The sequence below is a fragment of the Nipponia nippon genome, unplaced genomic scaffold, assembly GCF_047370975.1.
Source record: "Nipponia nippon isolate SJK-2023a ecotype South Korea unplaced genomic scaffold, ASM4737097v1 scaffold_2, whole genome shotgun sequence".
Taxonomy (NCBI): Eukaryota; Metazoa; Chordata; class Aves; order Pelecaniformes; family Threskiornithidae; genus Nipponia; species Nipponia nippon.
In genome coordinates this window covers 111,533,963-111,546,860 of record NW_028262336.1, presented here as the reverse complement: position 1 = coordinate 111,546,860, position 12,898 = coordinate 111,533,963, and the positions used below count along the sequence as shown (strand labels likewise).

The window sequence follows — 12,898 nt, the reverse complement described above, 5'->3', positions numbered from 1 at the left end:
AAGACATGAAGACACTGAAGTGATGATCGCAGGAGAGAGAAAATCCATCATTTCAGATTCAGTAACTTACATGTCACATGCAGAACAGTGGTGGCAGCGGTCAGGTTTGATTAGCTGGCATCGATCACAGTATCTGATTGCTGCATTCAAGTGGCAAGGGTCAAGGCATTAGAATTCATTTAATGTTACAAATGTTCTCCCCCTTAACATGAACGGAATCTTAAAGAGCTTCCTGCCCTCCCCTGCCACACCCGTTCTCACAGACCTCCATGTGCCTACTCTCATGTGACATGTACTTTTGAGGTTTTTAAGAAATGTAACATATGAAAGTATTTAAAACACTTTCATCTATTACTACTGTACTGAGTCCGTTTCCATTTACTCTTTGGCTCCCCAGTCTTCCCATCCTTCATCCTCTGGTACTGATCCCATATCGCCTGCTTTCTTTCACCTCTGGACAGGGGACGCAGGCATCCCATTGTGAAACTACACTCTTTCTGCATTAGCTTTCTCTATCCTCTTCAGCAAATAGTGATCTAGCAGACTGCTCAGTACATTAGCTCTTCCTCATCTTTCCTGGATATTTTTAAACAAGCCTTCAGGCTCTTCTCAATGGAAGCAAGACACCAGCACAGGCAGTTTGAAAGGAGGAAAGTCAACACCTACAGCTAAGCAGAACTGCTAAGAGCTGGCAAAAGCTTCCCAGACCACTCCAGGAACTTAAGACTGGGATTCTCTAAAAGGGAGGCTTGTATTCAAAAAAGCCAGGTGTCTTTAGACTTTGTTTGGAAAGTCACAGTAAGCTTTGGTAACAGTTACTCTGAGTAGTTTATGTTTTTGGAAAACTCTACAGCATTGCTAGTTTCAAGAAAGAGAAACAGATATATATACATATATAAAAGATAGATTTTTTTAAGAATATACATATGTATAAGACAGCAGTTTCACAGATCATTCATACATAAGTTGGAATAAAAATGCCTATATATATTAAAGGCAAATACAGAAATAGCCCGTAACTAGCTTTGTACTGAATTACAGATGGGAATGAAAGAACATTTATTCATTCTTAAATTCTAGCCTTAAGTATGATGTTTCTCCTCCTGCTGAACTGATACAGCTCAGAAAAGAAGTTTAAAGGGGGATATAAATGATTATAAAATTGAGTAAAAAGTTGAATTATCTCTATTTCTAGCTGTATTTCTTTGCTGTGCTTATTTTTATAGCCACAGAGATAAATGTTGTCATCTATCTGCTTGCTAGAAGAGGATTGATTTTTTTTTTTTTTTTTTAATTCCAAATACTGGCTACATGTTGAGATCCCCAGACAAAGGACTCCAGTTTCTCTTGGGGAAAAAAAAAAAACCCAGCCCAAACAAATAACAAAACAAGGTCATGGCCTTTGCAATATGTGCTTAATAGATTGTTCATTCAGTGACATCAAATGAATTTCACTGAATTAAACTAGCAGCTTCAGGAGCACAGAATTATCTTTACATCTCACCTCTCGATGCTGTTGTCGTATAGATAGGCAAGTCTTTAGCAGCTCTTCTCAAAATCTCCTGTTGAGATTCTGGTCTCTCTTCTTTTTCATATTGTTCTTTATCAGCTTTTGATAAGCAGAACTAGGAGGGAGGGAGAAAATGGAATGAAGGAAAGAGATTAATTACTACTTTACGTTCTAGTCAAGCTCCAAGGAAAAGACCCTGTGTATCTTCATCGTATGCCTTTGGACAGCCCCCACCCACCAATGCAAAAAAACCCACATAAAGAAAAACAGAATGCTGCAGGAATCACAGGAGATCCTCAAAACTCCATCACAGTCCTGGACATAGTTTAAAGAAAATAATCTTTATTTCTCTTCCATTATCTGTGGCATTTTCCCTTCAATACAAAGGAAGCCAGAAGCTCAGGGGAGTTTTTAGAAGGCGTAACCTTTCCTTTATGCTTATCAGGAGTTAAATTTAAGTGATCTGTGAACAAGAGGAATGTGCAACAGTCCTTTGCTGCTACAGGGCACTAAAGTTCTCTTAGCCCACTTCCTCCCTCTGACTTAGAGAGGGGTAACAAGTCAGGGCAGGGGGGGAGGAGGAGCAGCTTCATGGCTTCATCACAGAAGTTGAAAGAGTTTAACTGGAATTTTTACTTAGGAGTAGTCAGCAATAGTCTCAAAATCCACGAGCTGTATTGAAAGCAACTTCAGCAAAGCCTGTACAGCTTCAGAGAGAGTTACAATTCTGAGCAAATCACGAGGAGCATTCCTGTTGAAGCCTCACTGAATTGTAAAGCTTTACCAGAAGAACCATGAGAGCTTTTACTCGCTTGTTAAACACTTAGTTTGGTATCCACTGAAATTATGAGCTTTACCATTAAGCCCCACAGCCTCACTGTGCTGAGAAGCCCCCACAGAGTTGGGGCTGAACTCACTATTTCCTTTAGTATTTTTCTGTTCTGAAGCACTTTTAAACTCTGAGATTCCCGCATGGACTACAAGAGCCCTTTTTATGAGCACACATAGACGAAGCATTCATGGTAGTGAGTGGAAAACGCTGTGTGTGCAACTGGAACAAAAATTGGCTTAGTGTGGTTTAATATGACTCTATTTTCCTACCAAGAACATGTATAGGATTATTTCACATGGATTTTCCTCTCATCCTGTACTTTTTCCTCTTTTGGATTACAGTCAGTTGGCAAGCAACAATGAATACTCCACTTACAGAAAGGAGGAAGCAGTAAGACATTGCTGCAACTTCTCTGTGTTATTTCCTAACCCAGAATGCAAATAAGTTGCCTCATATCTCACAGAATCTAGTTAAGTCTCCGGTTACATATAGTATCATCCCAGCTATTGAGCCTACCCACCATTCAAGGGTGAATCATAATCTCCTTTTAAATAATCAGAAACTTGGATCAATCTATGCAAAGAGTGATATTAAAGTTTAGCATTTCAGTCATCACCAAGAGTTTGACCTCATTTTTTAATATCCATCTCTAAGCTAGATATTTACTCAAATAGGAAAACTGGAGAGGCTCACATAAAAAGTTTAAGACAGATGTGAGGCATCATGCCAGCAAACAGTGGTGCAATATGCCTTCCTCCCTATTGCCCTTGTGAGTCTGCTAGGTGACCAAATGCCTGTCTCCATGACCTGCAATCAAGCAGAGGTGGCATTAAACATGAAGTACTACTTCTAGATGACATTTCTATGGCAAACCATTAATGCAAGAAAAGGAACTAAATCACAAGATTTAAAACATTTTTAATTTGTCCAAGTAACATCATAATATTACTCCAGAAATCCTGGATAGGATTTTGGTTTTCCAAACAGCTATATTTCTGTTCTGATTTCAGAAATTAATAGGGCCATGAGACCACAGTCTCTTTGGACAATGGCAGGATATGTTCAAAGACATCAAAAGTTGTCTGTTACCACATAGCTAACAGAATTTCCAATGAGGTTCAAGCAGTTCTTATTGAAAACAGAAAGAGTCCCTTTGTTTCCTTCCTCTTTCTGGATCTTGTATAGTGTTGATTGTTCTTTCTTATGACAAATGTACAGGGATTACACTAAGACAACAGCAGCTGCAGAATCTTTTTTTAGTTCAATAGTAAGATCACAGGATGCTATTTATTTTGCAAGAATGGCTGATTTGAATGACTAAAAATATATACGTTTACACTCCCATACAATGGGGAGATTCTGAAGTCAGGTTTTGTTTTTAAGTAAAACCAGCATAAGTTACTCACTGGTACATGAACAGAAGGGATTTGCCCAGAAATGAAAAAGTGAAAAAGTGGTGGTGGTTTTTTTTGTTTGGTTGGTTTTTGTGGGCTTTTTGGTGTATGTTTTTTGTTGTTTGTTGTGGTTTTTTTTTTCTTTTTAAAGCTAGCTGTAGAAAAAAATTGTATTAGATCTGAGCTACCCCCACACTTGACATAGGAAATATTCATTACATGCCTTATGCCCAAACCATCCCTTTCACTCACTGAATATGAAAAGCTTGCTACAACATTACTGCAACTACAGATAAGTACTGTCAGAAGAAGTTTTCTATTATTGAAGAATCCAAGCAGACAGTAAAAGTTACTAGGCATTAGCTTTATGAGCAGCTCTAGTTCATATAGCTTTACAAAACCTGGAATAACACAGTTCCAACCACATTTTAATTAGCTAACCTGCCTAGCTTTATCATTTTCCTGCAGAACCATCCCAGACAAAGCCGAAACAGACCACCCTGAAGACAAGTCCCTTTGATTTTTTTTAGGTTTAACAATTCAGTACTACTGTTTTTGCTTAGCTGAACAGCAGAATAGTCTTTAGCTTTTTTTCACTTTATATTCTGTAGCTTTCTAAGATACAGACCTCTAAGCCATAATTTAAGCACTGCAGAGCAGTGTTTGCTTTTCCTTAGAAGCATGGTTTTAACTCTTTTAAAAAATGTTTAAGGTCGACATTAGCACTGAAAGTCAGTCTTGCCAAAAATAGAATAAAAATTCAACCCCCACAGAGCAACCAAAACCTCAAACAGTCTAGCCAATTTAAAAGCTTTATAAAACGGGAAGGGAAGTATTTTAAATTTGGTGCCAGTATTTAATCCGTACATACACACACCTTGGAGAAAATGGAAAACAAGGTAATCCATCTCAGACTTACTGCAATTAATACTGTTCTTTTTCAAAACAAAACTTCTTACAGTAATCATGCATTCTTTTGCCATTATGTAAAGCTCCTTTATGTATTTACTTCTCAATTGTCACTAAACCTTAACCCTTGACTTACTACTAAGTGGTTCAGTCCTCCAGGTTATGAGTATACATTGCATTACTACTTTTTCTTACCCAAACAAACATCAAAACTGCCTAAAATGGAAATATAAAAATGTTGTCACTGTATTTGATTTATTGGTTTTAAGAATTCCAGGTTTCAAGCAAGCTACTTCATAGCAAAGCACTGTGCATGACTGTCAAACTTGTGATGAATTAAACTTGCATTTTGTATAAGGAAATGTCATTACACAAAGTATACAGTATTTTAAGAGTAATTTGATAATTTTCATTCATGATACACTGTCATGCTGTTCTATTTTAGATAACGAGAAGCGAAAGGTGAATCATGCAGTACTGCAAACAAGTTTCATCACTGAAAACAGTTCAGCTATTTATAAAAAAGGCATTGACATTTTTCTAACGTTTTATTTACCTCATTAGAGGGGGATGCAGGAGATGTGAAAATTGTCTTCCAATAGGACCATACAAACATGACAAATGACAGATGAAAAACCACAAGGTAGACAACTGCAATAAAACACAAATAAGAGTTCAGTGAATAGAGCTGAAAAGAACAAGAAACAAAATCCCTGATCTTTGATGAGGGCTAAACTACTACACTATGAGTCACCTGCTAAAATTAAGTTATATTAAACCCTCTTCCCTGGGTAGACTTAGCACTCTAGGAGTGCTTGCTTAAAAAAAAAAAAAATAAAAAAATCACCAAATGTGATGGTTGCTATTCCTCAAGGAAATAATATGCTTTTATGTATGATTTCAAAACAGGCTTTGAAGGGAAAAAAACCAAACAAAAAAACCCAGAACTGAACACAGCTTCACCTGTGGCATGTGACTAACCTTTTTGGATAAAGATGATGCTAAAATTCCATTCTAGATTATAGTATTTGATAACTGACCCACAGAATTCAATGTAATTTCTACTTCTAATAGAAACAGCACAGTATTGTGCCATTGTAGAAGGCACTGGTCATCAACGACAGTAAAAACTCCAAACCAGGGGTTTGGAGAGGACTGCACTCTGAGATGAGAGCTGTCTGCGAGTTAAAAATTGTCTGGGTATCTTCTTTCAAATAATCACAAGAATATAATCTGGAAGAGTCTTGCTGTTATGTCACAGTGGCAATGAAATGTAGATGGTTTTAGCAGGGAGCTCAATCAATTTATGAATGGGTCTGTGTGATATGGTTGCTTTAAAGACCAGAGACCCAGACCTTATGACCCAGGAAGCTTCTTCCAATCTTGTTTCCTCCAACAGTTTCTTTTACCATTTGTCAAGAGGAAACAGATCAGTTGTGCCAGAAAATCAAGCCTTACAAAAGAAGTCATACTAAATATTTACATTATCTTCACTTATATTATCTTCAGTTGCAGGAAGAAGGAAACTTGACCTCCTTCCCCGTGCACACAGAGTCCTTTAAGAAGCCATATGACATACTTTGTGGATGGCAGAACAGGCTTGAAACTCTGGGAACTTCCAACAGCTGAGAAAATGCATGTGCACAGTCACAGAAGAGGTGGTCTTAATTTATCATCTTTCAGGATTTTCATTGCTTGTTACAGTAAAAAACCCAAACAAACCATATTTGAGCTTTCTTCAGAAAATTATGCTTTTTACCTTTGGCTCTGACTCCTCCTACCTTACAGACAGATTTGGCAAATTTTCAGCTGCGGAGCTGAGTGAAAATGCAAGAAGCAAAACCTTTTTCTAAAGCTACCCTAAAATTGTCATCCTGATAGGAAAGAACTTGTGTCATTGTACTAAGCACTGCATAATTAGAAATGGTCTTTTATTAAAAACATACTATACACATTCAAACATAATGTGGTTAAGCAATTAAAGCACGAGAAAACGGTTTGGAAAAGAGGAGAAACGGACACAAAATTAGAGTGGAATCAGCTGCACAGATCAGAGCTTCGGGTGAGAGAAGCTGAATAGAAGGAAAGAGGAAATGAGATACAGGGGAGGGCAAGGCACAGCAAAACTAACTTACACAGTAAACAGTTCTATTCTGCCCAGAAAAATCACCCCCAGAATTCAGATTCTTTTGAAGGATTATTTTTAGTGCACGCACAATACTTCAACAGCAGAACCTCAAAGTCTTGTCACAGGCTGTAAATGCCCCAACAACACACAGAATAACAGGCACCAAGGCTGGCTGCAGCAAGGGTACAGATCTGTGCCAATCCTACCAGTATTTACTAGAAAGAGGCAGCTGTTGAAGTGCTCTTGCACTCTTGCAATAACGGAGAGCTTGCAATCTGCCACCATCATTAAAAGCCAAGGGCCTGTCCTCAGCAGCCAAACTGAGGCAACTCAAGGAAGAGCAAGACTTTCACAGCTGTTCCAGTGATGGGCACCACCCAGTCTAGAGGAGAAAGAGCCTGCAGTCGGCAGTCCATACTGGCCCTGCACTGAATAAATTTTTGCTTCTTTTCCCACTCCTGTGCTGCCATTCCTACTGCAATTACAGGTATCTGTCCTGTCAGTGCTCCCCAAGAAATGAGAGGGAGGAAGATATAATTTTTGATGGCTTTTTGACAGTCCATCTACCCACCGTTTTGGGTAGCAGTATCTCCTCTGCAGACTACTCCCTGCAGACTACTCTTGCATCAGTTTCCAGTACAAATATAAACCAGCTTGATTCCTATTCAGCTAATTTTCTTGTAATTACAAGCTAGATGGAAAAATACGTCAAAAACCTCAAACCCCAGTATCTACCTGTTTAGCCAGACTCAGAGTCATGAGGAAGTCCTGGCTAAGCTAAGGGAATCCAGGATTCTTGGTGCCATGTTGTGACCAAGTGAAGTCACTTCTCTTTAAAGGCACTGATGCATATTAGACCATAATTTATGCCCTCAGGAGGACAACGTCTTAAGACATGCTCTTAGCATCCTCCTAAAATATGCTAAGCCCTCCTAAGATTTGCCCTTAACATCCTTTTCTGAATCATTCTTAACACTACTTCCAAGACAGGGTCAGATTACAGAGAGGTAATAATATATAACAGAATTATATTATATTGTTAAGAGAGATTCAGAGTTCACTTTATTCCCCTATCCTAATGGATATAAATCTAGACAAGAATATGAAATTACAAAGAAACAATTAGCTTTAATGGGGTGAAGAAATCACCACTAATTTAATCAAAAGTTGTAATTAAGTACTAGAGTAAAAGGATTTGAATACAGTACACTGAAATATGGTGCAAAATATATTTGCTAAGATGCACATTATTGATTTACATAGCAATGTTACTGGTACTTTGGCCTTTTGACTCTTCTGATGTTATTTCCTGGCTATTGTGAATCAGCTTATAAGAACTTTACAAAACTTATGATAGCTTTCATTTCAAATGAAAAAAGACTTCACATCTCATTTTAAAATCAACCTCCATGGTAAAGAAATTAATGCATGCAGGATGCCTGTGACATGCTTTAGAATTGAAGGTGCAAAAAGCATGCAGGTGACAGCTATTAAAAGCCTAACAGTCAGGTTCCAACTATACTGTCAGTCTCATTAATTAATCAAGCATTTTTCTCCTCTGGTAGATTTAAGAGCACCTGCTTCAGTCAGGCAGGCACCGCATTTGTATTAAAGCCAGAGATGAGACTATGTAACACCAACGCCATTGCTCTGCCAGGCTTCCTTATCTGAGACATGGATCTTGCCTTTCCAGAAGAAACTAGAAAGTAAAACTTATTTATATAAAGGTCAACAGTAAAGCACAGCAGCAACCTGCAAAATTTTGTGAAGTCTAGGTGAAGCCCAGATGTGCAATGTGATGCAACAATCCAGGGTAAGACACAGCTCCCATCTTGAATGGCTTACAGTTTATTTTGGAGGTTTTCCCACTCTTTCACCTCTTCATTAGAAGATGAAAAAAGACAGATCCTATCCACGTTCCTTCCTTTCACAGTGTTCTCGTGGATGTTCCCCACGAGGAAGAAAACTGCTAGAATAGCTCCAAATTCTATGCTCTTCTGCAAAAATATTTGAGAGATGAGAGCCTCTTACTGGTCTCACACTCTGAACACAGTCCTCCGTGGATAGTCAAAATGCAAATGTATGCTTCATTTACCACTCATGTCCCCCCATAAGTTGAAATAACTCCCAAACAAATATCCCATCAATCATTTGTATTTCTGCAGAAAAAAAAAAGGGAAGTTTTACAAAAAAATCCCTGTATCTTGAACTTCTGGAATTGAATCATCCTTTAGACTAGTTTTTGGTCACAGTTAAAAGAAGTGGCAGAGCAAGAATGCTGGAATTTTTTTGGTCAGTTTGTATCTCTGTAAGTACTAAGCACTGTGGCATATACTTGCCAAAGCCAATACGAAGACTTAAGTAAAGTTTGTCAAAACAAAGCCTTAACCACTTGACCTGGAAATTTAAAATTGTAATGTGCAGCCACCTTTGAAATGGTTGTGTTTTGCACAGTTCTAACCAGTCCTAAAGAATGGAGTTCTGAAGAATTTGGTGAGCTGTTTGGAAAACAGCAAGCAGTAGAACAACAATTCTTCCTCTTCCAGAAGTCTTTCAGGTCATAGGGTGTGCTCAGGAATAAACAGAAAATGGACTTGTGGATCTGTTGCAGTTCCTTCTCCTTCTTCTGTTCTTAGAAGGTACCCATTTAGAAATATTTGCAAACCCAAATCATAGTTGCGTTACTCACAGGTCTCGTCATCATCCCAAACTTGTGGTACTAGAAGCTAAACAGACTCAACCTCACAATATTTACCTTGTTTCTTAGCACTAATCTACTCATTACACAGATCTTACGCATGAAGGAGTACATTTAAATTCTACATCCTTTAAGACTTGCATGCAACAAAACTATTCACATCTTAAAAAAAAAAATTACCTTTTTCTGCAGTTGAAGAAATAGTAACTGGAAGAGAAAAAAAAAAGATACATGGTAAGTAAATCCATATTGTACCAGAATTTTGGCTAGAAGTGAGATATGAGATAGCTGACTTGTTCCAACGTCCTTCAGGTGTTAGTAGAGCCTCCCTACCCCCGCTGTGGGGTAAAACAGGAGTTAGCATGCCTCCTGCCAGCCCTTGAGGCTTGGTGAATCAGTGGAAGAGCTGAAGAGATCCAGTTCCCTGCACTAACCAAGTGAGCACACTCCTTTTCACATACATTAATTAGACCATAATTTATGCATGTTCCCCTTCAGATATACACCTAGCAAAGTTTTCTGAGGGATGTCAACAACTAGGCCAACAGGTGTACCATTGGAAAGCAGAAAATGAAATAAAAAGTTCTTACAGAAGTCCCTGTGAAACTGTGTTCCACATAACCTGCTTCCTTCTCTTAGTTTTTTCCCACCACTTCTCTCTTCCCATCACATGCTATTTTTGACTTTTTTCCCCTGACCTGAATTCTTCAGGCATAGCTAAAACCTTTCCACTTCCCTCTCTCCTACATCCTCATCTTCTTTTCTCCGAACAGCAAATTCTATTGTTCAAATCTACCTCGTATACTGCCTGATGAGTACATCCTCCTGCCCTCAGGCTTCTCCAAAACCTTCACACTTCATTCATCAGTTCAGGTTAGATGCTGAACAGAGAGCTGCTGTACTTGTTGGGTTGCTTTGTTTGTATCACTCCCCTTGCTGGATCTCTTCCTTAGACACCGAATTCCTGAAATTCAATGAGGAAAGGATATTTTCCCCACTCTTTATCTTACACAGCAAATTTAAGCTTCCGGTCATTGGCATGAGCAAAAGGTTAAACAGAGCACACCCTGCCTACCTCCGTTCACCTCACTCCACCCTGTCTCCCTACCTCAGTTCACCTCACTGCACCCTGTCTCCTCTCTCTCAGCTCTGACATTTCTACAGCTATCAGTCTGTGTGCCAGTGCAAAAAGAGCTTTTTCGTGATGCACGCTAGAGTCTCCAGTACGCATTGCAGACTTCCTTCTGAAGGGTTACTTTGGTCACAGAGGTGGCATGTGTCTCACTTAACTGCAGATATCTATAGTAAAAGGCTCTGCAACTATATTATGCAACCATGCTTCTTTTTATAGTCAACAAGAGACATAATGAGGTGATATCTCAATGTATAGATGACCCCTTTTTGTTCAGATATGTGGGTTTTGTTTGGTGTGTGTCCCGTCCCACCCTGCCCCCCCCCCCCCCCTTAAAATATGCACTTGGCACCCTCTGTCTGTCCATGGAAGCCTCTATGAAGTTAATGGAAAAAGTTCCAGTTCCTTCCACCTGAAGAAGAAAGAAATTACCATTTAGAATAGAATAAGGTTGGCTTCAAACTAAAGGAGGTCAATTCTAAAGTACAGCTTAATTTCACATTAGTTATGCATACTTGGACATCCTCCTCCCGTGTCTCTGTCTGAAACAGGGACATAATCCACACAGGAAAACAGACCTGAAGCACACAATTACCTGCAAAGTATGCATGTAAATATAAGAACAGGTCCAGTTGTGTCATGATACAGTCTCAGTACTACTTCACTGCATGCTACAGAAGTTGCATTATTTTTAAAGCAAACCCTATGAGTGTTTTTGCTTGAAATTTTACTAATGTGTTATTTCTCCAGTAAAAACTTTTTCAACACAAGGAGAAGATAAAATCATTAAAAAGGTGAAAATTAAAACAAGCTTGCTGAGTAGGGTTGCTTGCGCAACTTCAAAAAAATACTAAAAGTACTTTAGATTAAGCTTTGTCTTTGGCTCCTCATATATCTTAAGTAAACACCTTTGCACACAGCTGGACAAACATAGAATCATGGAATCGTTTAGGTTGGAAAAGACCCTTAAGATCATCAAGTCCAACCATTAACCTAGCACTGCCAAGTCCACCACTAAACCATGTCCTCAAGCACCACGTTTACACCTCCTCTTAAATACCTCCAGGGACGGGGACTCAACCACTTCCCTGGGCAGCCTGTTCCAATGTCTGACCACCCTTTCAGTGAAGAAATTTCTCATAATATCCAGTCTAAACCTCCCCTGGTGCAACTTGAGGCCATTTCCTCTTGTCCTATCACTTGTTACTTGGGAGAAGAGACCGAGCCCCACCTGGCTACAACCTCCTTTCAGGTAGTTGTGGAGAGCAATAAGGTCTCCCCTCAGCCTCCTCCAGGCTAAACAGCCCCAGCTCCCTCAGCCGCTCCTCATAAGACTTGTGCTCCAGACCCTTCACCAGCTTCGTTGCCCTTCTCTGGACACGCTCCAGCACCTCGATGTCCTTCTTGGAGTGAGGGGCCCAAAACTGAACACAGTACTCGAGGTGCGGCCTCACCAGTGCCGAGTACAAGGGGACGATCACCTCCCTGGTCCTGCTGACCACACTATTCCTGATACAAGCCAGGATGCCATTGGCCTTCTTGGCCACCTGAGCACACTGCTGGCTCATGTTCAGGCGGCTGTCAACCACCACCCCCAGGTCCTTTTCTGCCAGGCAGCTCTCCAGCCACTCCTCCCCCAGCCTGTAGCATTGCATGGGGTTGTTGTGACCCAAGCGCAGGACTCGGCACTGAGCCTTGTTGAATCTCATACAGTTGGCCTTCGCCCATCAATCCAGCCTGTCCAGGTCCCTCTGTAGGGCCTTCCTACCCTCCAGCAGATAAACACTCCTGCCCAATTTGGTGTCATCAGCAAACTTACTGAGGGTGCACTCGATCCCCTCATCCAGATCATTGATAAAGATATTCAACAGAACTGGCCCCAATACTGAGCCCTGGGGAACACCACTTGACTGACCACCAACTGGAGGTGACTCCATTCACCACCACTCTCTGGGCCTGGCCGTCCAGCCAGTTTTTTACCCAGCAAAGAGTACACCCGTCCATGCCACGAGCAGCCAGTTTCTCCAGGAGAATGCTGTGGGAAACTGTGTCAAACAATGTCAAACATGTATTTCCTCAGACAAGAAATATAAAAAAGTTCTTAATTATCCTCTAACAGGGTGGGAGAACATTGTTAGCTATAAAACTACAGGGAAATTTTGTAAGTAATTCTGGTTAAAGCACTCCAGAATCTGTAACCTCATTTTTGCTCCCAGTATAAAACAAAATTGTGAGCCAAATTTGATGTTTGAAGACTCAAAATAATGAACAGTCTTTACACACAGAAAAAAAGCT

General features: G+C 39.8%; 1 protein-coding gene across 3 annotated transcripts in view; it reads right to left on the bottom strand.

Moving 5' to 3' along the window:
• ZDHHC20 (zDHHC palmitoyltransferase 20) overlaps window positions 1-12,898 on the bottom strand; it is a 49,067-nt gene that overhangs the window by 21,296 nt on the left and 14,873 nt on the right. For 2 of the 3 annotated variants that reach the window (XR_015704624.1, XM_087756866.1), the window contains exons 2-5: window positions 9,652-9,678; window positions 5,202-5,296; window positions 1,505-1,625; window positions 71-140 (exon numbers count right to left, since the gene is read on the bottom strand). Coding sequence is in view for 2 of the 3 variants with exons in the window: in XM_087756866.1 (XP_087612992.1) it covers window positions 71-140; window positions 1,505-1,625; window positions 5,202-5,296; window positions 9,652-9,678 (313 nt within the window). In the remaining variant the exon portion in view is untranslated. The remainder of the gene's footprint in view (window positions 1-70; window positions 141-1,504; window positions 1,626-5,201; window positions 5,297-9,651; window positions 9,679-12,898) is intronic. The other variant, XM_087756867.1, reaches the window with a different exon arrangement.